We start from the raw sequence: 24742 nt of genomic DNA on the forward strand, positions 1-24742 counted from the left end.
CAATATAAAAGACAACAAAACATTTCCATAACCTATTCGTGTGAAGTGAGAACCACAGACGGGTTACTCAGAGGCAGTATCTCCTTCAAAAAGTGTAGATCCTAAATGTGGTGACAAAAAAATTGTTATGACTTTGACTGTGGTATTTTTGTTTTTTCTGAAGCAGATAACTCAGTTTCTCTGCCTCAGTTACAGATTTCCCTAATGTGTTCAGTAATATTTATGCTGCCAAATGGAGAGAGTGTTGCATGGCTGCACTGATTAGGATTTTTATGTCCTTCAAAGCCCTGGGTTAGGAAGGTTTTATCTGAATGTCTTACCTGCCTTATGTATGTTCCAGATTTTCCTCATATTCACATGAAATATCTGATGATCTGTGAGGTGCTGTTGGGTTTAAATTACAGTCAGAACTTCACTTTGACACAAGCAAGGAGCATAAACAAATACACTATCTGTTAGCTCCCTGACCAACAGAATCATGCATTCATTAATAAATAATGCATTTTACATGATAAATAATATATGTCATCAGCTCAGATATATTACATCATCGAATACTGTCTTAATATTTTTATTCTTTCAGTTTGTCTGATCACAGACCTGTTATAGAGCTTCCCCACTGTGAAAATTCAGAAATTATCATCAGACTTTATGAGATGCCGTACTTTCCTATGGGATTTTGGTCCAGGCTGATCAACAGGTTGCTTGAGATATCACCTTACATGCTATCAGGAAGAGGTACAAATCTTTATCTTCAAAAGGAATAGTGTGCAAGTTTGCCTTGAATGCCAACACCTGCATGTTAAAGCTTTAGTCCCCAGCACTGTTTTGCTTTAGCTAAATTCTGAACACTTGCAAGAAAAAGACAGTGGTCATTTGTGTAACAGAAGTATCCAGGAACAGATAGTGCATGATCTTCACAGTGGTATACAAAAGAAGGTAAAGGTTGCAAGTGGTCCATTTCTCTCCTTCACATTCTAGAGGTAGGGGAGATCCTCATGTTTATGCAATAATGCTATTTGCTTCCACAAAAAATACAGGAAGGGATATGTCTTCCACACAGAAAAACAAACTGCTTCTCTTCAGGTTCATTATTTCTCACTTTATTTAAGTCTCAAAGCTTTGTATTTATCAGAAGGAGGGGAAATGCCTTTACTTTTTTCTAAGAATTCCATGCTTTCACATGCTAATAATATTTTACAAATATTACTTGTAAATGCCTAATGTTCTGGCATTCAAGTTTCTTCTTAGCATCAAATTCCAGTTGCATCCTGCTATTTCATGAGTATGTGACAGGAAAAATTTAAATCAGAGCTTTTTTCATATTTTGCCTGAGATACTCTGTGCTTGAACCTGAATGTACCTAGGCATTTCTGTAATGCCTACCTGCTGCATGACTCACCATCTGATTAAATACTTACAGTTTGTGGGTATGCCTTCTGCAGCTGAACACAAGTTGACATATATTTAGTTTTTGTAGGGCTATGCTGCCTGCAAGGTTGTAGCCTGTATTTTGTTTGGGTAGGTATAACCTTGTAATCATAACTATGTATTCAAAGTACTGTGAATTATTCTGAATATTTTAAAATTGACATTTATATTGGAAATCAGGCTTTTAATCTAATTTTGTATTTTCTAGAGCGAGCTCTTCGTCCTAATAGAATGTACTGGAGACAAGGCATCTACTTGAACTGGTCTCCTGAAGCTTATTGTCTAGTGGAATCAGCAGTATTTGACAACAACCCAGACAGTTTTTTGAAAATTACAGCACCTTCTTGCAGAAAAGGTTAATTATTCTTGAGCCTGAATTTTGCTCCAGTTTGATTGCAGCTTGGCATTTTGGTTTGTTGTGCTTTTGCCTTTGGAATATAAAGTTTATCTTTGCAATTAAAAGTATGGTAGATTGGGTCTGTAATTTCCCTCTTTTTGTTTCTTAAAGGGTGCATTCTTTTGGGGCAAGTTGTGGATCACATAGATTCTCTTATGGAAGAATGGTTTCCAGGTTTGTTGGAGATAGATGTGTGTGGTGAAGGGGAAACACTGTTGAAGAAGTGGGCTCTGTACAGCTTTCAAGATGGTGAAGAACACCAAAAAATACTGCTTGATGACTTGCTTAGGAAGGCTGAAGAAGGTATATATTTCTGCCATTTGAGGTATATAGAGGTACACTTGTATCTACCCAAATACTGTGCAATATCCCCTTTATAGCATTTGGGTACTTCATGGTATTTAAGAATGTTTCATTTCTGTAAGAAAACGTTGCAGTGTAAGTCGAAAGCAACTTGGGAGGTTTATGTGAGAGCTATCCAGTATATATAAGTATAGAATATGAAATAGATTGCATCTACTCTGTGTAGTTACATAAAAATAGCAATAATAGAAAGAATAATTTTGTCTTAATACTGATAATGCAGCTTCAATCTTGGAACTGAATCCAGAAGATAGTAAAATTAATACTTGATCTCTTGGTTGGATCACATAGCACAGTAATTTAAAAGACAATATTCAGTATGGCATTCTACATACTAACAGCATTCTTTCTTTTTACAGACAAAAAAATGATCTCTTGGTTAGTTTAGTGGTGTTACATAGCAGCAAATGTCTTCACTTTTGATTGGTACATATATAGAACCTTGAAAATACTTAAACATGTAGGAGCCAAGAATTTGAATGGCAAGCTTAATTAGTATGTATGTCTGTGTGTATGCATATATAGATATATGTAAGCACATATATGAATCTAATTTTCGGTACATTGATCTTCTGCATTCTTGGAGATCCTCATGCCTTTCAGTGCTTTTTTAGTGATGCCTACCCTTCCTTTCTTTTTCATTTTCTCTTTCGTTTTTCTAAGGGGACCTTTTGGTAAATCCAGACCAACCAAGACAGACCATTCCAATTGCTCAGATTGCTCCTGATCTGATACTGGCTGATTTGCCTAGAAATATTATATTGAACAACGATGACCTGGAATTTGATGAAGCTCCTGAATTTCTCTTAGGTAAGCATTATTTTGTATGGTGGGGTTTTTTTTACAGAGATTATGCAAACAATTGAAGTTTGTTCTGCAACATATGAAAAGCATTTTAGAGATTTCTTTTCTGAAGAAATGTATTATTTTAAGGTATTCTGAATTTCAAGTTATTGAGTTTTGAATTTTCCATTAACTTGTGTGCTAGGACACTGTTTCTTTTGTGTTTAGTTTACTGATCATGAATCTTAACACTGTAGATGATCAACATATTTTAAAACTGAATTCCTTCAGCTATTATTTTGGACAAATGGTTGTTATCCCTTTTTTATAATGCTCTTCAATTTTGTTGTTCAAAAGGTGATGGTGGCTTTGGATCTGTGTACCGTGCATCCTATGGTGGTGAAGAGGTTGCTGTAAAGATTTTCAATAAACATACTTCCCTCAGGCTCCTAAGACAAGTAAGAAATACTGCCTGTTGTTCTCTAGTGCTGCTCTTGGAATACCAACCCTAGTGAAGAGTTCTAAAAGTTTAAGTAAATTGCAAGTCCTCACTCCAAAACATTCCTCAGTTTATTTCAGATATAGAGATTATGCTATTTGCACTGTTTCATCTGATTTTACCCTTTATACAGGAGCTTGCAGTGCTTTGTCACCTTCACCACCCCAGTTTAGTGTCTTTGCTGGCTGCTGCAATCCGTCCCCGGATGCTGGTGATGGAATTGGCCCTCAAAGGGTCTCTTGATCGTTTGCTTCAACAAGACAATGCAAGTTTAACTAGAACACTTCAGCACAGGATAGCTCTACATGTAGCAGATGGCTTAAGGTAAATGTGTCTTCTGCATTGCTGTAAAAAGAGGATAGACCTTCAAAGACATTATACTGCAAATGAAAAGCTTCTGTTCTCTCACATCTCAGGCAGAATATTTCCTGGGTCAGACAAATGCTTGTATTTTTATGGTTGATTGGCTGATATGTAATATATACTTTCATCACCTGGATTTTTTCTTGCTAATAAGTGATGCTTATATGAATAGAGAAATTGCAAGACTGGGTACAGTTTCCATGTGGCTGTTAATTTCTTACTGAAATGTCAAAGATGTTAATTTAGTGCATTTTTCAAGTTCTGAAAGTCCATGAATCACCTCACCTCATTGCAGTGTGACTTTAAAATTACAAAACCTGCAAGAGAGTTAAGCTTAAGGTTCTAGGATGCATTTTCAAACTATCAGTGACTCTTCAGATGAAACTTGATACTAAAATACAACGCAGTGGTACTAAAATACTGGTACATTGCAATGGTACTAAAATACCAAAACACAGTGTAAACAGTAAATAGTATTTGAGAACAATTCTAAATTCATTATCCAGAAAGGCTGTGTCATGTTGGTGATGCTGACATTTTTAACACAATATTTCATGTGTGAAAACACAGTTTACTGTTTTGGGAATAATGCACTCAGTGTGTGTATACAGATGCATCCCTAACTTATGAATGCTTTCAATAAATATTTTTTGATTACTAGGTACCTGCATTCAGCAATGATTATCTACCGTGATTTAAAGCCTCACAATGTGTTGCTCTTTACCTTATATCCCAATTCAGCTGTTATTGCAAAAATAGCTGACTATGGCATTGCCCAGTATTGTTGCCGAATGGGAATAAAAACCTCCGAAGGCACACCAGGTATGGAGATATGATTTGATTTAAAGTCCATTATGTCCAAAAATAGCTAATATATTTTTCATGCAGTCTGTAAGAAGTAACTTGAATCTATATTCTAGTCAAAAGTCACTAAAAGTAGTCCTATTCATATTACAAGTTGTGATGCCAGATTTATACCTCTTGGCCTTTCCACCTGTTCATGTTTTAACATCTTTTAGAAGAATCAAGGGATGTATTAAAGGTTTAAGAAGAAGAAATTAAATTACATGTATTCATAATAATTTTTCATTGTCTTGTTTTAATATGGTTATTGTGCTATTGAAATTATACTACTAAAATATTTTGCTTTAATTTCCAGTAATGAGTACATAAGTCTTAATTTTTTTTAGAGGCAATAAATATTTCCACTGTTCCCCAACTTTAGCGAGAACCTATTGGCATCCATTCTAAAGCACTGAACAAATCAACCACTTTGAAAAGTTCCTTTAGGTCTTCTAAAATGTGCTTGAGAGCGTCACTTCAAGTGTTAAATGTTGTACCTTCAATTAAGACTGCAGACTTGTGCTTGACTTTCAGAATTCATTGATAAAGTAATTGTTTTATATTAACAGGGGCAGGAGCTGTGTAACTGATGTACTATCCCTTTCCTTTATACTTACTGCTGATATTTTTGGACATCTGCCAAATACAAGCTATTGCCAGCCCAGAAATAGTTTGATGTTTTTCCTTGCACTTCCTGTGTCATTTTTATCAATAATTTACTTTTTAAAGTACAAAGATGGCTTCATCTTGATATGGAGCATACTTACTAATGAGTGATTTATTTGCAGGATTTCGAGCGCCAGAGGTTGCCAGAGGAAATGTTATTTACAATCAGCAAGCTGATGTTTATTCATTTGGCTTGCTGCTTTATGACATTTTAACAGGAGGAGGTAGAATAATGGAAGGCTTGAAGTTTCCAAATGAATTTGATGAACTAGCAATACAAGGAAAATTACCAGGTATGCCTTGTTCCTAAAAGTTTTAGCATTTGTCCTGCCTCTTCCAGCAATAGCATATCTTACGGGTTACGTTGTATCTAACAGTGATCATAGAAGGAGACTTAGAAAAATATAACATTCTTCATATTCCTTCTGCATTACAATATGTAGTTACTGGCTGCTGGCAGGAAGATTAAACAGGCTATCAGGCTGGACATGATGTAATCATTTGGACAATATCACTCAGGACAACATAACTTTGGGCCACTTCTGCCAAAGTGTTGAGAGCTGTTGAATTTTTATAGCACTGCAAGTTTAATGTCTGGTGTTCTTATTTATTGCCCAGCAATAGTGGGTATACTCATGAAACATTTTTTAAGGAATGTTTTGCTCCATTTAGGAAAGAGCAGCATCACTCAGTCTGGCATGGCTTCTCCATTATGAGAGAGTGTTCACACATTTTCTGCTCCTTAAGGAGAACAGTCTAGTTCTAAGGTCAGACAGTTTCTTCCCCCTTCCTAAGGAGGATATCCCAGGAGTTGACGACTGAGTATCTCTTAAATGCAGCTGTATTGACTGTATTATAAGCCCTGTGGAATAATTGAGGTATTCGTTTCTGAAGATAGTACAGTTCCATCGACCTATGCTCATCATTTCTTTATTTCAACCAAAAGAGGGGCTGCCTGTTCTCATAAGCAAACAGTGCCTGTCTTTTGCTGCACTGAATATGTTCATTTTCAGGTATCCATCACTAATGTTGCTGTCTGTGTGTCTGAGGGAGGACTGGAATATTTGCTGTGGATTATGATGAACTAAAAGGAAAAGCAATACAGGCACCATCAGGAATGATTTGTTCTCAGAGAGTTCAGCAGCTATAGTTATAAGATACATATTCCAAGCACTAAGTGGGAATTTAAACTTCCATATCTTGTAAATGCTATATGGAGTTGTTTATCTGTTTGCTGTATCTTTTATTGTAAGTTCACCTGTATTCCCTATACTCAGAAGAATAAATGTGGAAAACAGTGTTTACAGGAATTTGAAAGACTGAAGTGACATACCCTTGAATGGTCAGCATTAATGGAAACACAACCCATGTATATCTGCAATTCAGTCCCAGGCACACGGACATCAAAGAAAAAGATAAAGCAAAATCCATTTGCTTTAATTGCTATTAATTAAAAGGAGACTAGTTCTAGCATTATATGCTCTAGCATATAATGGCAGATGAGCAATTCCAAGCTGTTCATGCTGACATTTTACGTAAGAATATGATATTTCTTAGAGCAGCTCAGTAAGAAGTTAGATGAATTCTAAAAATAAGAAGTTATTTAGAACTATGGTAAATGCTGGTTAATAAGTTATATAATTTTACATTCTAGATCCTGTCAAAGAATATGGGTGTTCTCCCTGGCCTGAAGTTGAAAATTTAATTAAAAAGTGTTTGAAGGAAAACCCTCAGGAACGACCAACATCTTGCCAGGTATTACTTAGTATATTTATTTGTTTTTTATGATAGATGGCAGTACAAAGTTGTGGTTTCTGAAAAGGAATCAGGCATTAAGTTAATGAGAAGCACACATTTCTTTCTGTTGTTCTTTTCTGCAATGGAAACTGCCATGAAATATTGCCTGCTCTTGCCATCCAGAATAAACTGTTCCATTGAAATCTACCAACCATATGTTCTAGCTCACTGTTTTCCCTGTGTTGCTGTGTAGCAATTGTAGTGAAACAAAATTCGGATTACTTCTTGGTATTTACTAGAGCTATGCAATAAGGACTTTGTTAAATCAGTGCAGTTACACACTGCTCTGTGGCAGTACAAGTGACCAGGCCTGCTGAGATACTTTGTCCGTATCTAAAAAGTTATGTTATCCATTGCTTATTGTTTATTGATCAACAAGCCATTGTTGTTACCATGGGCATGCTGTGGCTTTCTTTTTAGGTTTATGAGATCCTGAATTCTGCAGAGCTTATCTGTTTGATGAGGTATGTTTCAATACCCAGCACATCTACAGCAGAGTGCATGGTGGCTGCCAATCAAAGCTGCAAGAAGGCAGGAGTCTGGATAGGCAATGGGAACACAGAAAAGGCACAGCTTTCATTTGTTAACCTGAACACAGATGGACATACTTGTGAGGTATGTGGGAAAGTTGACACTTATTCTATTTGTTCTGGCAGACAGATGTATTTCAGAAAAATTAATTACGTTTTTACAGCAGGATATTACTTCTAGAAAGCTGAGTTTTGAGAGAACAAAGATTGCTCATGAGTGAGTCATTGTATCCATGAAATTAAGTAGAAAAGCAGATGCTATTTACTCTCTTCCTGTTATCCAACCTGAACTTTCTCATAATACTGTCTTTCCACTACTGGATTACTTTCTTCTACTGAGGCAGAAACTTTCTAGCATGGAGACCACACAAAGGAGTGAATAGGCAGACCTTCATATCTGTAACTCCTTTTAACAATTCAGGTTGTCTCTTAACAACTTCTCCCTTCCCACAAATGCCATCTCTTTGTGCCACTTTGGTGATGCCATCCAGCTCTTTTCATTTGATTTTGGTACATCTCAATCCTATCCCATCAGCAAAGGGGAAAGGTTTTACCCAGGACTGATGTGCTGTGATGAATATATGTTCCAGAATTGAGCATGATTCCTCATCAAAGTTGTTTCAGTTCTATTTCTATCTGCCATCTCTTGACCGTGATACATCTGAGTGGGTTGTTTTTCTAAAAATAAAATGAGATAAAGAAATATTAGGCCAGTACTTTTATTATTAGCAATTAGTATTGCAGTAGTTCCATTTTTCAGTTCTCTGATGGCTTGAAGATCTTGATTAGAATAAAAAGAATATCTTTTTTGTCAGCATTCAGCTGAGAGATTTTCCTGTGTACTGTTTGAGAGGTCCTTCCCAGCACATTGAAGAAAGGTGGCCCTGTTGATGATGTATGCTGCTAATAGGGAATTAGATTTCTTAAAGGGGAAGTTAGGCCAAGGTTCTGTCCAAAGTCCAGGAAGATTGTGCTATATTTTTTATCATCAGTAATTTACTAGCATTTACCATTACTGAAATCATGACCAAGTTGTTTTTCTTCTTCTTTTCTGACTCAGGATATTGCAGACAGTAAAATTATAAGTTTGGCCTTAGTGACTCTTCCTGCTGAGAGAGAAAACTGGATTGTAGCAGGAACCCAGTCTGGTTCTCTGTGGGCAGTTAACACAGAAGATGAAACAAGAAGGCATCGTCTGCAGAAAATGTCAGATTCTATCACTTGTTTATACTGCAATTCTCTTTCAAAGCAAAGGTATAAATGAATTTTAAATGTTTTTTGAAATGTTTTTAAATGTTTTGGGTTACATTTTGAAAATACTGCTAAACTAAGGTGTTCAGAAAATTACATCTGTACACTCTGCACTTTTGTTCTGATAACTCCTTGTTTTGCCTGTGTTTCCACTTAATTTTGCACCCAATGCAACTGGGGACTACATTCATGATCACAGGGGTTGTGTTTCCTTCTAGCGTTGAATTGAATACTTGAAATACTAGACATTTCTCATTTTAATTTTTCTTACCTGATTAAGGCATTTCTAGAATTAATTATCTTATTTTATTTCAGCAAACAGAGGAATTTCTTCTTGGTAGGCACAGCTGATGGCAAGCTGGCAGTTTTTGAAGACAGAGCAGTAAAGGTAGACTTGTTCTTTTCTGTCTGTTCTATAGAATGTTATCAGCAATATCTAAAGCAGCTACCAAGAGTAGCTTTATTTCATGCCACTTATTTTTAATTGCTTCTCTAAAACCTAAATGAATTTTCTTGTGCAGTCTGTGAGGAACTGCACATTTTACAATAACTGCTTTAAACAAGAGTTAAGAGGTGAAAAATTCCTTTGAAAGGCCTGGAAAACTGGCTAGGGACTGACATTATTGGTTGTTGTTTAGAATATTCTCACAGTTTTAATCTCCTTCATTTATTGCTGTAATAGCTCCTTTTTCCTCTCATTTAGTAAATTTTTGTAAAACAGCTATGTTCAAAAATGTAATATTGTTCAGGTTTTCTGTGGATCAGAGTTCTGCTCACAGAACAGATGAAGAAATGCTGGGAGCTGTTTATATCAGCTGGCACCTGAAGGTTTAGTTCCTGACCATATGCATTTAGAGCAGTTATGGGGTTGCAGTGCATTTCAGAATTAGAATATGGTCCGGTGTAGGATGTCTTCAAAGACATAGATGTGTCTTTCCAACCAATTACTGAATTGTGCCAGGGATTGCAGAAAGTGTCAATCCCTTCTCTGGCCTGTTTCTGCTCACAGTCTGTCTCCTAGGGGACATCTATAATGGGAATATGGTGCTTTTCAGTCAGTAACGTTCTGGAAATGTTCTGAGACATCAGAAAATCTGGATGTGTAAATTTAATTCAGCAGGCTGTGTGGCCTTGTTTTAACAAGATTCTGAGTGTTTAAATCCTCCTTGTTTCTAAAGCAGAGTATATTTTTTCTTGCAGTGTAAGGGTGCTACACCTTTGAAGATATTGACTATAGGGAATGTTAGCACACCCCTGATGTGCTTAAATGAATCCTCATGCTTATCTGAAAAAAACATAATCTGGGGAGGCTGTGGAACAAAAATCATTGCCTTAACCAGTGACTTCTCTGTTCAAAAGCTCATTGAAACAAAGACAAGTCAACTGTAAGTTTTTGATTTTTATAAGTGATGTTACTTGGCTCATTTGTTTTCATTAAAGATTTCTGACAGTACTTTGATGTAATGTCCTGTTCTAGAGCTCATTCTTTGAGTTTGCTTGTTTCTGTTCTTTTCTTTCCATAATGCAGATGGAGTACCAGTGAGTAATGTTGAAAGTATTTGTTGCTGCTTTTAAACAAGGAAATACATTTTTACTCCATAAAGGATTGAAGTCAGTATCTATGCAACTGATCAGTTTTCTTCTTCAACTGGCCTTGTCCACTAAAATCCCTGTTTACTTTACTTAGAATAACACATATATATTTATCATAGTATTTGTCCTTCCATGTTTGTCAGTATGATACATGTGCATATCTTTCTCCAATTTAATCACATCTGATTGCTGACTTCTCACTATTTAGAAATTATTGACTGAGGGTTTGGGAGTGTTTGAAGTAATTCTCACATGGACAAATCCTACTCTGAAGTTAAGGGAAGCTTTTCCTGAGCAGGGAAAACAGTGTTTGATGAGAAAGATTCATTAATAGACTTTGAGCATTAATGTGCCTCCAAGGATGTCATCAGCCTAACTCTGTTACTGTGAGAATTTATGTCAAACTGTAGGAAGATTAAAGCAAAGCCTTTCAGTTGTAGCTTAGAATAGTTTGATTTTAAGGTTGAATGATTCTGCAAGAGTCAGAGGGAAACTAATCCCACTCATAGTAGTCAAGTTTTTCTGCTATTTTCTGTGTATCTAACTGGAGTTTTCTCTTCTAGGTTCTGTCATAATGCTTACAGTGATGCAAACATTATTTCAATAGCAATAGACAAATCCATCTACTTGGCAAAGAAAAACAGCCATTTTGTGGAAATCTGGGACAAGAAGACAGAAAAACTTTCTGAATTAATTGACTGTGCACATTTTCTTAAGTAAGTGTTCTATTTCAGATTGTCAGCCTGGTGGATAGGAAGCTGAATATCAGATTGCCTTCTCTACCATGGTACAGTACCTTAACCTACCAGAAGTAAGGGATTTTCCCAGTTTGTTGGGCAAGTGTGAATTTCTTTTCCTGTCTTTCAGCCCAAAACTTCAGAATATTCCATGCAGAATCCCACCTTTTAAAGACCCTTACTGTATTTCCCAATTTCTCTATGATGTCAAGAAGACTCATTTAGCTCAAGAAAGAAGTCTTTTGCTGTCCTTTAGGTACCCTGAGTATCTTTTCAGTGCACAAATTCAGTAGGAAATCAGATTTTTATTAATTGTGACAACTTTTTCATTTGCATTTAAATTGTTCCTCTGCCTTAATATGCCACATCGGTTTCCTTTTTATGGTGAGGTTAGGAGAAGGTGTAGGTATGCTCTTCCCACTTCGCTGAGACATTATCCTCCTACAGACTGAGGGAGAACTAAGAAGTGTTCTTACCTTCTATTTAAAGGTCTTCTGAAGCAGACCAGGTGGCTCTTTGGAGTCCAATAGTTTTAATCTCAATTTGTTTGCATGAGAATTTTGTGATTTGACTTGGTGAATGATTGCTTAAAAGTCTGGTATTCAGAGTGTCATTTTAGTAGCTGCAGAATAGGATGCCACCAAATTCCAATGCAAATTCTTTCCATACTTGTAGGAACAAAGTGGAAAAATTAAATAAGGAATCAAAACATAAACTGGCTTATTCTGGAAGAGTGAAGACCATTTGTCTTCAGAAAAATACTGCCCTGTGGATAGGGACAGGAGGAGGACATATCTTGCTGCTTGATTTGTCAACGCGTCGTCCTGTACGAGTCATAGACAAGTTCTGTGATTCTGTTCGAGTCATGATAACAGCTCAGCTGGGTGAGTACTTTGAAATCACTGCTAAGTTTAGGTTTTCTCTGTACTGCTTGTTATAGTGCTCCAGGAACAGATTAGCACTATCCAGGATTTGTTCATTCATTCTACTCCACGGCTGTCATTTTCCATCAGTGTGAGACTCTAGGGTGTAAACTGAATATCAGCAGGCTGAATACCTGTGCCCACATAAAGCAGCAGCTCTTCCCTGCTTGTCATTGATCTGCTCATGTACCCCACCTTCACTGCATCCCTGTGCTGTGCTTCAGTGATGCATCCCTGCTCTCACCATCCTCTTGTCATGTGGTCTTTTCTTACGTGTGTCTGCCTGCGTTCTTTCTCCATCTCATGTGTGATTCAGGAATGGTTCTTTTAGATTTGGGTCACAGACAGATCACAGCAGAGCTGGGAAAGTGCTACACACCTGGACTTGGGGTGTGCACTTGTGTGCTGCTGCTCTCATCAGGGATAGTTGTTTCCAGCGTCTGTAGGCAGACAGGACTTGTGGGGTTTCAGTGGCAGGAATGCAGCTGAGGAAGGGACACTCCTTGGCTGCTGAAACTTCCTTCACACTTCCTTCCTTCCTGTACATTGTCCTGCACCATTTCCAAAAGTAATAAAGGCCATATCAACTCAAGTTTGTGGTACAGCTGTGGTGAATACATTCAAAGTACACATTACTTCAAAAAGTCCTTTGTGGCATGACATGTGGGTTCCCATTACTTTCCACGGTGTTTTGGAAAAACTCTGGAGTTTCCCTGCCAGTGTTATTTAAACGTGTTTGCTATCCAAAAAATAAACAAACCAAACACTGAAGCTGTTGTGAATTCAGCAGCACACTGTAATTCTGCTAGCAAATCTCAGTTGTAGGCTGTGAATGTTTTCTTCTTACCATCAGGAACTTACTCTGCAGGCTGTTTCTTCCTTTCTGGCACCAGAAGGATCCGTAGACTACAGTCAGGTCATAGTGCTGGCAATGTTGTGTGGGTCAAACATACTTCACCTTCCTCTGACTTGCCTTTGCCTGAAACACCAAATGCCACAGTCTGTTCAAAGCCCAGCTGTTAATGGTGCCAGCTATAGCACAGCATTGTCATTCCATCTAGTCCTCATAGCTACAATGTTAGTATTATAAAAGGACATTTTATTTTTAGCATTTTGTAAAGAGTAATTACTATGAAAACATAATTATTGCCTTGCTGCAGTCACTCATAGGGAGAATATATTGTATAGAATAGTGTGATTGAAAAAACCTTGAGGCTCAGTCACCTCAACATTTTTAATCAAAATTTTATTTATAGAAAAATTAATATTCAGGAGTTTGGCTGCACAAATCTCAAGAACAGCAAATAAGATTGATATATGCAGTTTGATGTGTACTTTTTTCTTTTGATCATCTTTTTGCAGCAATTATTTATAAGGGCTAAGGTTTTTTTCCTAAATTCAAGGACTTGCTTTCTACTGGAATCTCTGAAAATGTCACTGAGGCTGCTGAGCAGTTTTTCAACAGTACCACATTGCTTATATGAAATAAGAGAAGATAGAGGAAATATTTTTGTGTGAAGTAGTTTTATTTAAGGTTAAACCATATAATCTCAAGAGGTAAATATTTCAGGAAAAAGAGATTTCCAGACTTTGAGACATTAATGTTATCTGTACTTCATATATGAATATGGAAATACAATGACATTTTCCAGTTCTGTCACCTAACACATTGATGTTCAATAGGCATGAGACTTAACACAGAGAATAATTTAGATGTAAATCTGTAGTTTATTTTGCAAATACAGATTTAGATTTCTGTACAGTAAGACAGGACCTAGGTCTAAATAAGAAACATTATACTTAAGTTCCAGTCACTTTTGTAAGGAGTATGGATAGGACTGGCTATAGAAAAAAATTAAATTTATGAAAAATCTGAGCATGGAGGATGTGTATGGTTCCCACCATCCCTCATCTACGGTAACCAGATTTACATCACTCTCAGAGGACAATATAGTGCTGACCTCCTCAGGGCAGGAAAAACCTCTCTACCTTGCAGAGGTCCTGGGACATGTTAAAAAACTTCCCAACTGCAGCTTTCACAGTTAAGCCATACTCCAGTCTATTTATGCCCCAGAAACTGCTCACCCTCCTCATCTTTGCCCTGGGAGTGTAAGGCTCTGTGTGTGAGGCACGGTGCTGCAGCGGGGTGTCTGCACACTGGGGGCTGTTCCCTGCCTGGCCAGATCCTGACCCAGGGACGTAGGCTGGGTCCTGTCCCTACTAGCTGGGAGCCAAGGGCACCCTCACAGTGCTGCCCTGGAGCTGCTGTGGCAGGAGAACATGCAACAGCTTCTGTCTATCTTTGCAAGGCATTTATAGACATGTCTTGTTGGAAATAAGCAGGAAGTTGATATTGAAACACTGGCACATTCTGTTTGTCCTTCTGTGATCCAATCACTTCTGTCTTCCAGGTCTTCTTTTGCATTCCTCAGTAGGCACCTTCTTATGATCTATCCCTATTTCCACTTCCCATCCATATGTCGTCATAAGTTTAAAACTTTTAGTTCATCATTTTTACTCAGTTTTTTGTCATGTTTGGTTGGTTTGATTTTTTCATAACTGAACTGGCACATTTTGCTGTGCACTGCGACTTCACTTGCAGCCTGTCCTTTTGCTGTGACATCTGTTTCCTGTGACTCTACCACCTCTGCCTGTGCTATATAATAGGGTGCTTTGTTCTTGGGCCTGTTCAGCAGGCTGGGTTGGCTGATCCTGTGCTTATGCCTTGGAACCCTGATAAACCCTGACATTAAATGGAGATGGGAACTACATTGTCTTCGTGTCCGGGTTTTTCATGGTTAATGATTTTGAATAAAGGGTCTGGTTGATTGAACTCTGCTTTCTGTCCTCTTAGTGCCTTGATGCCATCTACTCTTTCTGTCCTTAAATTACAAAATTCACATTAAAATTAAGATTTGACATTTTATTTCTTTGAAAAAGGGAGTCTCAAGAATGTGGTCCTTGTTTTGGGATATTGCTATAAAAATGACACCGAAGACAACAAATATCACAAAGGTATCTGAATTGTGTTTTATTAACTTCTATTATTAATAGAGGAGACACTGTTGTGCTTGACTACACACTGAGAGTGAAGAGTTGATCATCATTTGGCAAAATTTTATTGAAACACTACTATTAAGTACTTTTTGTTTTCTTTTGCATATCTGGGCTCATACAAACTAAAAGTAACTTCCAAAAATGGATCTGAGGAAGCCACTGTTTGAAGGATACAATACAATTTGTTGGGAAACTCTATTTGGAGAATAAATGTCATTGTCTAATTGGAAAGTGTATCAAATGGACTTCCAGAGGTGTCTGTGCTAGGTCAGGAATCCCCAATGTTTTCATGAGTGCTGTGGATGAAAGAATAGTGAATGTACTTTTCAGATTTGCAGACAACTCACAGCTAATACAAGCTCACTGGAGGGCAGGATTAGAACTCAAAGTGAGCCTGAAAAATAGAACTAATGGTCTGTAAGGAAATAGGATACCATTCTGTAAGGACAAATGCAAAATCTTTTATTTAATTAGGAATGATCTGCTGTACCAGCATGAGGAAATGATCAGCTTAAACAGCAGTGCTGCAGAAAAAGGGTCAGAATTGATCAGAGGCTGGTCACGAATCGGTCATGTCATGCGGATGCAGATGAGGCAAACACCACTCTCACACCATGAAAGTGGTGTCTGTAAGCCATGAGTTAATTCTTACACAGAAGGAGCCTATTTATTGCTGAATGTTCTGGACTATTAGGAGCAGTCCAGAGAAGACAAATGGAACCTGTGAGGAAATGTTGCAGGGAGTTAAATTGCTTAACATAAATAAAGCTTAGAGGGGACATGATAATAGACTTTGAATATGCAAATTAAGAGCAATAGAATTAAGACTTCTATATATTCCCTGTGGGGAGGATAAGCACTAACAAGTTTCTGTTACAGCAAGGGAGATTTCAGTCAGACATCAGTAAAAGCTTCCTGACAATTAGGATAGCAAAGTGATGGAAGATAGAAAATCTACATCTTTAGATTTTTCTAAAAGCAGTTAAAGTTGGTGCTCTGATCAATGCCCTTCTTCACCTTTATCTCATCCCAGTTTCAGCGACTCCTAAAAATGTGGCAGTGATAGTATAAAGTTAAGGAGGGCAAGTGTAGATGAGCTGACCAAAATGAGTCAAACTTCAGAGCACTGGGTTTACATTGTGCTATTCCCCAATTTCTGTAACCATAAGAACATTTATTGGCTTATTAGCATTTTTATTTTATTTAAGAGTTACATTAATTACAGAGAAGAATCGGAGACTCCAGAATCCTTGGGGCCTTAGTTTGTAAGCCTTGACTTGTGTAAGTGTTCTCAATTATCCCTATTCCACTAAAAAAAAGTGTGAATTCTTCATGAGTAAAGAGTTGTTTGCATGAATGGAGACTGAAGAAGTGACCTTTTCTAAGTATATTCACTAGCTTATGAAATCCGTTTTTATTTTACAGTGAATGGGGTTTGAGTCTCATAGACATTTAGGGTGTATCTGCTTGGAAAGGTAGAGGTGAAATTTTAGTAGGCACCTCAGTATTAGCATTAGCTGTAGCTCATGTCAGTAGCTTAAGGCCCATAGGCACTAGGAATGGTTTTTCAAGTACTTTTAAATGGGATACTCTAAATTTAGAAACTAGAATCCAAATCATTGTGCAAGTACAAACATCTTGTAACCCATAACTGTATCACCTCAAACATGAAGTGTCATGGAACTTGTCTTCTAGGTCTTAAAGATCATGCCTTTGTTGAGTGAATTTCTGAGTAATTGATAACAAGCAGATCAGCAAAATCATGTCTAATTATGCAATAACTCATCTCTGTTGCATATTTCAAATTTTCTTTTTTTTCTCCAGAGTTACAATCCTGCGTGTCAGTGTGGGACATTAACCTGCCCCATGAAGTACAAAACTTGAAAAAGCACATAGAAATTAGACAGGAATTAGCAGAAAAAATGAAAAGCTTTTCTTTGGACTGAAGACTCACCCTGCAAGTGTCATTTGTTTATCTGGTCTTCCATGCTAACATACTGTGCAATATTTACAACTTCTTCTTCCTGTTGTGTTTAAACTAAAGCAGGAAGAAAATTACCATGAGAGTATTCACAGGATACGAAGAAGAAAGAAGTTAATTGTAATATTTCAAAGGACAGAAAACTGTTGAGAATTTCTGATTCTAAAATGGTATCATGTATCTGTTGTTTACCTGTTCTGCTCTCTGCAGCTATGGCTCAACTTCAGTATAACATTGTTCATCCAGTTTTTGATCCCAGTTAAAATGGGAATAAGCCAGGAGACTATAAATGGCTCTAATTCACTTCGTTATCTCTACTGAGTTGACACTCCAATAAGAAGCAAAATTTAAGCCTCTGTGTGTATATTGCAGTTTGCATATATGAGTTTGCTCCTATGATTCATGGTTTAGTAATGTCAGAGCTCATGACCCTATGAAAAAACATGATATTTTATCTAACAGCAGTGTTTAAAGGAATATATAATTACTACATTATTTTTTAAAAACAACAGGCAGAATTGTCTGTGTTTCTTCCATGAATAATTGACTTTTTTTTTCATTATGACTAGAAAACACCCCATTGTGCTACAATAATAAACTGGCTCCAAATTAAACATACCGTGAAGCTTCTGCACATTGGTGTCCTCCCGCAGCACTGCAGTTTGCCTGCTCCTCAGAGATGCAGTCACACCACAGGGAACGCTGCCAGTCACGTAGCTCTCTTGTGCAACTCTCTTGGAAGAGATAAAAGAAAGCACAGGGTGAATGATCTGATCTAAATGCTGCTATGACTTGTTCTTTGTCCAGCTTGCTTGTTTGCTTACCTCAGTCTAAAAAAAGGGAGAACTTTTCCTTTGATTTTTCTAACATGCAACATTTCCACTTACTCATTCTTGTTTGACTTTATGTTGTTTTGGTGGATAATCAGGGGAACCTTGAGGAGTGTAAGAATTGACTTCCTCTTCCAAATTTGTTTCCACACACCATCATTCAAGAATCACTTTTTGCTGCTTTCTGGCTGCAAGTCCAAGCTTCTGCTTACAGTCCACACTGACCTGCTCTAAGGAAGTGCCTCATTTCTGTCCACCTGAAGACAGACGCCATTCTCTTTTTTTGATACCAGAAGAATCCATAGGGTGCTCCCAAAATCTCAAGGAGTGGAGTATCCAGAGCAATTCCTGAGTCTAGGGAGCTGAACAAGGTTGAGCAACCAAAAAGTTCTCAGTTTTTGTTTGTTTTTTTGTTTTTTAAATTATATACGGGGACAACAGCATTTCTTGTTTCCAACTCTAGCACTATTGTACTAGTTCTGTTTTCTGCCAGTTGTGGAATGCATACTCAGGATTCTTTTCAGATATGCATCCCAGTTTCTATGCATTCTTGTAATCTGTGTACTGAAAAGAATTTGCTATTTATATGGGATTTTTTAACTCAGAAAATATATATTATGTTAGAATAAAGATTTTTTTTTTTAAAGAAAAGAATATATGCATTGTGATTAAGTTTATTTGTAAGTCGTTTTGAAATGTAAACCTAAACATTTCTATTAAAACTGTTCTTTGTTAATAATGTAAGTCTACTTTTTCGTTATTGAATTTTGAAGGAGGGGCTTTTCTCTGCAGCTTTTTTGGCATTTAATTCCTTCAGGATGATGCAAAATTTTGGCTTGTAGGTATTATTGACACAGCTGCATTCCTGCTTATGCTCTCAGTGCATGTCTTGAACCCTTTTCCCTTCCCCTGTTTGTCTTCTGCTTGGTGTTCCTGCAGCCTTCCCCAGAGATGGAAGGTGACCTGTAAGGAATATTGTCCTTGTGGTCATTGGCTAACAATGATCCATAGACTGAATTGGGTCATGTATTCAGTATTATAGGGATGGCAAAGAACAAAAGAAACTGCAGCCAAAAGAGAGTCAGGAGCTCATTGCAAACCCAACTCAACTGGCCACTGCTGATTTATCTGTGGCTGGAGAGAAAAATTCTGTCATGGTGGTAACCCACTGGGACTACTGTTTAGCAGTACAGCACTCATTCACACAGAGCACAGTGATTCCACTGCACCCCCACCAAATACTTTTTAGTACTGCAAGAAAATATTTAGAGAACATCTTGTGTTGATGCTTCTTGTTAGAAGCACTCAGGGACTGGCATCTCCTCCCCAGCTGGCACCTGCCAGCAAGGGCAGGAACAGCACCATTGAAACCTGCACTATAAGAAAACCTGTTCCCAGAAATATCTCTACTGACAAAATATAAGGAAAGAGGAAAAAAAAAATGATAACTTTGTGTTCACTCTGGTTTCAGTGGAACTGTTTGAAAACCAGTGGAAGCTGATCACATAAGAGGACAAGTTCTGTCAGATACAGTTTCTTGCATACTTAGAGTAACACCCAACATGTGAAAACAGATTACCTTTACTTCAGAAAAGAGCCTTTTCACTCATGGGAAACAATCATGCAGGGTGGTGTGACTGAACACCTGAGCTGGGACAGGTGAGTAACCCCATCTCCCTCAGTGCAGCTAAAAGGTACTGGGGTTTAAACCTAAAGACAAGGAAACTAAACATACACAGTGAGCTGAATGCCTGATTGGATAATGTTGGGGTTTTTTTAAAGTATCTTTCCCCTCTTGTATGACTGCCTTTAATTAGAGTAATTCTTTTTTATTACTTGCTTGCTCTGACAAATTACATATGCAGATGCACCTGGTCATTAATTTTAACCTCATTTCTTTTACAAGCAGTTTCTGTCAAGCCCACTGTAAACAAGCTGCACAGCCTGATTTAATGCTCTTTTTTCCTCTGAACTCTCATACTGCCTCTAGTGTCCCATATTATTACCCTATTACTTCTTCATGCACCACTTTGGGGCAAAACTGGGACACGTAAGGGAGGAGAGAGAATGAGGCCTATTAGGTGTGGCTTAACCCCCAAACGTGGGGTTTTGCAAGACAAATAATCCATTTTAATGAACACTTCCGATACCAGAGCATAAGAAAGTAGTAAGGGAAAATAATGAGTCTCAGTGAATGAGGAAAAGACAGTGATGGTTTATTTCTATTAGTCTTTCAAGTAGAAAAGCATATGAACGATTTTTCTCACTTATTTTCTGGCTTTTGTCATTAATTTAAAAAAATCTGGAAAGAACTCTCCTTACCTGCCTTAAAAGAACCAAATTTCCTGATCAGAACTAGCAAGTATTCTGTTATTTCTGTCTCAACTAGGTCTTTATCCATATTATGAACATATCCCAGGACTGTACTGACCTGCACATTCTCTTATATAAAGCCTTCTCCATGGTCTTTGAACAGGTATAACTCACTGGTTGCCAGCATACTATTTAGTAACTTTTCCAAATTTTTTTTGTTAGGTAGGCATGTGTCTTTGCAACAATTAGTTTATAAATACAGAGTAGCATAATCACATGAAAATGGAGAATCATAATTATTGCATATCTGTATTTTAAAATTCATTATTTTAAGAGGAAAAAATCCACAAGATATATTAATTATTGTTGTATTAACAAGGGGAAACCTCATTTACCAAAAATTTAGAAGTGAACCCAGGTGAAATTTCTAGCACAGTTTCAGGAATGTTCTTTGCTGCACCTGTGAGATGTGTAGGCACTTTGAGAACACCTGTGCCTTGAGCATTAGGCACCTCAGGAAGACTCCTCAATAATTACACTGGTCCTTGTTTGATTAAGTAGCATAATTACAAGGATTACCAAATGGTGATACAACTTTTCCCCTGCAGTGACCTCAATGCTGACCTACCTTTTTGCATGGATTGTTTGAACTGAGCAGAAAACTGGAATGATTTTTTTAAAGGTTATTAAAATCTATGATATGCCAGTAGATCTATTTAAAAAACAGTAGGGTTTTTTTTTAAACTATATCAATATGATTCTAGTAAAAACATTATGAAAGTCAAAAAGCAAGCAAAGGCCTTTTCTTTTTTCCCTTTCCACTGTGTTGCTTTGCCTTTCCTGCTGCCAGAGGTTTAAGTGCTCAGTCCCTACAAAGGCTGTCATTAATTAGTGAGGACAGACATAAAAATCAATGTGCTGTCTTATGGCGTACATGATTATTTACTTCACTTCCACCACAGCCCATTAGTGTCACTGACCTGAAAAGTTAAAGCAGACAGAAAAAGGGAAAGAAATTAAGATCTCCTGGGACCGTTTCAGTGTTTTGCCTTTTCTGAACTATTTTTCCCCGTGCCTTTTTCCGCGTTTTTCCAGTGCCATGTCCTGGCACTGGCTCCTGACGGCACAGCTGTGCCTGGGAGAGGGGCAGGCTGTGCTGGGGGGCTGTGGCACCGCTGCCACCCAGCCGAGAAGCACTGAAACCATTCTGCAAGAAAGCGAGAGGGGAGAGAAAGCAGGGGGGGAAAGAGAGAGAAATAATAACAAGCAGAAGCTGCCGGCATCAGCGCGCAGCAGCCGAGCCGGCAGCGCTGCAGGGGCCGGGGCCCGGCTTCGGTGCTGCCAGAGCCGCCTCACGGATCCCCTCAGGGCTGTCCCCGGCAGCGAGGTCAGGACAGAAAACGCGGCCAAACGGTGCCCGGTGCTGAAGGATGCCTGGGCAGGAGCGAGCGGGCTGGAATCCCCTCCAGCGACACGGGGCTGCATCCCTCCGGAAGCTTCCAGCTCCGCCGTGCCAACACCTCCCGTGTTCCAGCACCTCCGTGCCAGAGCACCCCGGCTCCCTCTCTGGGGCACCCCAGGCCGGCTGGCCCTGCACCGCCTCGCCTCTGCAGACCTGTTTAACAAGGCAGCAAAAGGGACAAAACCCTTCACGACAAGCTCCCTTTTCAAGTGAAGGATGAGCTACAGTCCCGTCCCAGCGGGAAGGGGAAGCAGTGCCTCAGCTCACAGGGTTACACCGTTCACAGGGTTACATCGCCGCCTCCTCCCCTGCTCGGGGTCCCGCAGAGCCCAGCAGCGCCATCGAGCCGTGAGGACACCGCGCTGCGACAGGCCGTGTGGGAGCGATCTGTGCAGCGGCGACGGAAACAGCTGGCGATTTCCATTATAAATACACCAGAGTAAGGTCGGTGGGTCTCAGTTCTGCTTTCTCTTGCCACGATACCTCTGCAATTGCCTTGAAAACACCTGTTTTCTGTGGAGTTACAAGAAACATCCATCCCCAACACCAGCTGCAAGACTCTTGGGCTCTGATATTTGGACTTTAAATCAACTGAGCTAAGGCTGAGGCCCAGAAATGACAACTTCATACCAGTATTCTCAGAGATCACAATAAATAAGTATTTTTAAAAGCTGCAGAACTGCTCTCAAAGCTATGTGTCCTTGGATGAGCAGCAGCAGAGGCTGTAGCTTGCCACACAGAGGGTGGGTTTGGGTGCTGCTGCTGGAGGACTGAAAGCCAGTCCATTAGCCCCTGAGGTGATGTTGGCCATGTAAAAAGTATTTCCTCTCTCCTCAAGCCTCCAGAGACTGCTACAGTGACCACTCCTTTGCATTAGTCAAGCACCACGAGGTTCAAGTGAAACTCAAAAGATGCTGTTAAACCGCATATGCATAAGTAAAGGTTTAATGAGCTTCCTATTATACCAATGAAGCTCAAAATTTGCAAAGTGAATTTCTAAACTTCAAGGAGGTGCCCACTAGCTGCTGAAGCACAGCAACAGCAACACCTGATGCATACAACACCTGATGCATGCAGAGCCAAAGGCTGGGGTCACCCTGCCCTGTGCAGTGGCCCTGCTCAGTTTAAATGCCACAATTGTTCCCAGTCACTTTTAATAACCAACCACCAGCCAGGAAACTAAGCTTCAGTAAACAGTAATTTTCCATTACTATCCATGAGTCAAAAATTCAGCTCCCCACACTTTTTTTTTTCTTTTCCAAAGTAGTCTAATGTGTGGAGCACTCTACAACTAGAAAATTTCATGGCAAAATACACTCTCACCTTGTAATTACAGGAAAATTTTCCAGGGGTAAAACCCAACCCCAAACCCTTTCAGTTCCGTTTTTATGGATATTGCAGCTAAACCCAGGAAGAGACACAAACACCTGGGCTCTGCAGGGACTCAGAAGCAGCTGCTGCAGAGCAACTGGTCCTGCTGGAAGAGTCTGACATCTGCTTTGCTGAAGCTGAGGATAGAAGTGGAGCAGGGGAATGCAGGACCCAGCTCAGAGCAGCATCCATGGCAGCTCCTGTCTGTGCCTGTGTAGGCAGAGACAGGGGCACAGGCAGCCTGGCTGGAGAAGCTCTGCCCATCCTGAGCCTGCCCAGCAGCTATCTGCCATGGCCTCTTGCCCCCAGACCACATCAGGGTCCTCCTGACCCTAAACTAGTCTGGCTTTCTGATTCATTTTTCACAAATCAAATTACCAGTCCTGCAACTCTGAATATTTCTATGTATATATGCAAAACAAAACAAAAAACCCCAAACCAAGCCACAATGAGATTTCGCTTGAATTTTGATAAGTAGAAGTCCCACAGAGACATGTTTTCAGAGCATGCCTTCAGCTCTCACCCAGGGGAGGCTGCACTACCCAGCCTTGAAGGTTTGTGTTTTGATGAATTCATGGACCAGCTTTCACAAAACTCCTCTGGAAGGCAGGGAAAGGTGACACTGCCTTTCTCTTGGGCCAGAAGCAACCAGAAATGTTTTGGAAATGATGTTAAGCTATGGCAGAAGGAAAAGAAGAAGTACTTCACATGCTCCTAACTAAGTCTGCTCAAATGCATGCCAGTGCACTAGCAAGGCGTGCAAGGGCAAATAGTGGGCAGACCTACACTGTCAAACCCTTGCCAGTGCACAAAAGGCAGTAGGCAAAGTCCCTTAAGGCTTTTTGAAGCATTAATTGCTAAGTATTAACTTTAAATGCAAGCATGGATATTTTCTCTAACCAGCAGGTCTACTGCCAAGGCTAAATATCAGACACAGTTTGCATTCACTTGGCAGAAAAAAAATGTCTTTACAAGAAGTATCTTTGCACCAACCTGAGTAAGGAAGGCGTAAATAAAGCCCAGCTTCTGGAGTGCCTTTTAAAAACAGATCTTAGCAAGTATCCCCAAACAAGCTGCTCTCCTTCCCATCTTCCCAGAAGAAAGCAGCATTACTTGGCTACCTCTGAAGAAACAGGGAACAGAGAGCTTTGGTATCATCAGTGCCACAGAAGATCTGACAAGGTAATCACATTGTCCTGCTTCAGTGTTACTGCATCATTACACAAGACATCCTTAGCAACAGATCTTACAGAGAACTCAACAGCAAAAGGACAAGGCAACAGCTGCCTCCCTTACCTTGATTTTGTCTGTTCAGTTAATCACAGCTGCATTTATACACCAAATATAATCTGCCTCTGACCCTTCCTAAGCAACTATGCCCTCTACTTAGGGCTTAGTTTGTCAAATCAGTCCCTGAAAAGCTTAAAAAGATCTTGCACAGGGCAGGAAGGAAAGTCATTGCTCAGTTCCATGCAGGACTGACTCCATCAGCACATGTCCTTGTCCTGCCATGGACCACCCCAAATAGGCACCCCAGGCAGAGCCAGCCACT

General features: G+C 39.1%; 1 protein-coding gene across 1 annotated transcript in view; it reads left to right on the forward strand.

Annotated features, from left to right (window-relative positions):
- The window catches only part of LOC131591813 (leucine-rich repeat serine/threonine-protein kinase 2-like), a 65457-nt gene extending 46669 nt beyond the window's left edge, over nucleotides 1–18788 (forward strand). Inside the window, exons 35-51 of the mRNA XM_058862882.1 lie at nucleotides 584–738; nucleotides 1640–1786; nucleotides 1940–2131; nucleotides 2855–3001; nucleotides 3332–3432; nucleotides 3607–3797; nucleotides 4498–4658; nucleotides 5468–5638; nucleotides 7000–7100; nucleotides 7563–7757; nucleotides 8733–8926; nucleotides 9239–9311; nucleotides 10124–10308; nucleotides 11080–11232; nucleotides 11929–12137; nucleotides 15117–15191; nucleotides 17058–18788. Coding sequence (XP_058718865.1) covers nucleotides 584–738; nucleotides 1640–1786; nucleotides 1940–2131; nucleotides 2855–3001; nucleotides 3332–3432; nucleotides 3607–3797; nucleotides 4498–4658; nucleotides 5468–5638; nucleotides 7000–7100; nucleotides 7563–7757; nucleotides 8733–8926; nucleotides 9239–9311; nucleotides 10124–10308; nucleotides 11080–11232; nucleotides 11929–12137; nucleotides 15117–15191; nucleotides 17058–17179 — 2572 coding nt within the window. The 3' untranslated portion in view covers nucleotides 17180–18788. The remainder of the gene's footprint in view (nucleotides 1–583; nucleotides 739–1639; nucleotides 1787–1939; nucleotides 2132–2854; nucleotides 3002–3331; nucleotides 3433–3606; nucleotides 3798–4497; nucleotides 4659–5467; nucleotides 5639–6999; nucleotides 7101–7562; nucleotides 7758–8732; nucleotides 8927–9238; nucleotides 9312–10123; nucleotides 10309–11079; nucleotides 11233–11928; nucleotides 12138–15116; nucleotides 15192–17057) is intronic.
- The last annotated feature ends 5954 nt before the right edge of the window (nucleotides 18789–24742 follow it).

Source organism: Poecile atricapillus, chromosome W (genome assembly GCF_030490865.1).
Source record: "Poecile atricapillus isolate bPoeAtr1 chromosome W, bPoeAtr1.hap1, whole genome shotgun sequence".
In the NCBI taxonomy this organism is placed as follows: domain Eukaryota; kingdom Metazoa; phylum Chordata; class Aves; order Passeriformes; family Paridae; genus Poecile; species Poecile atricapillus.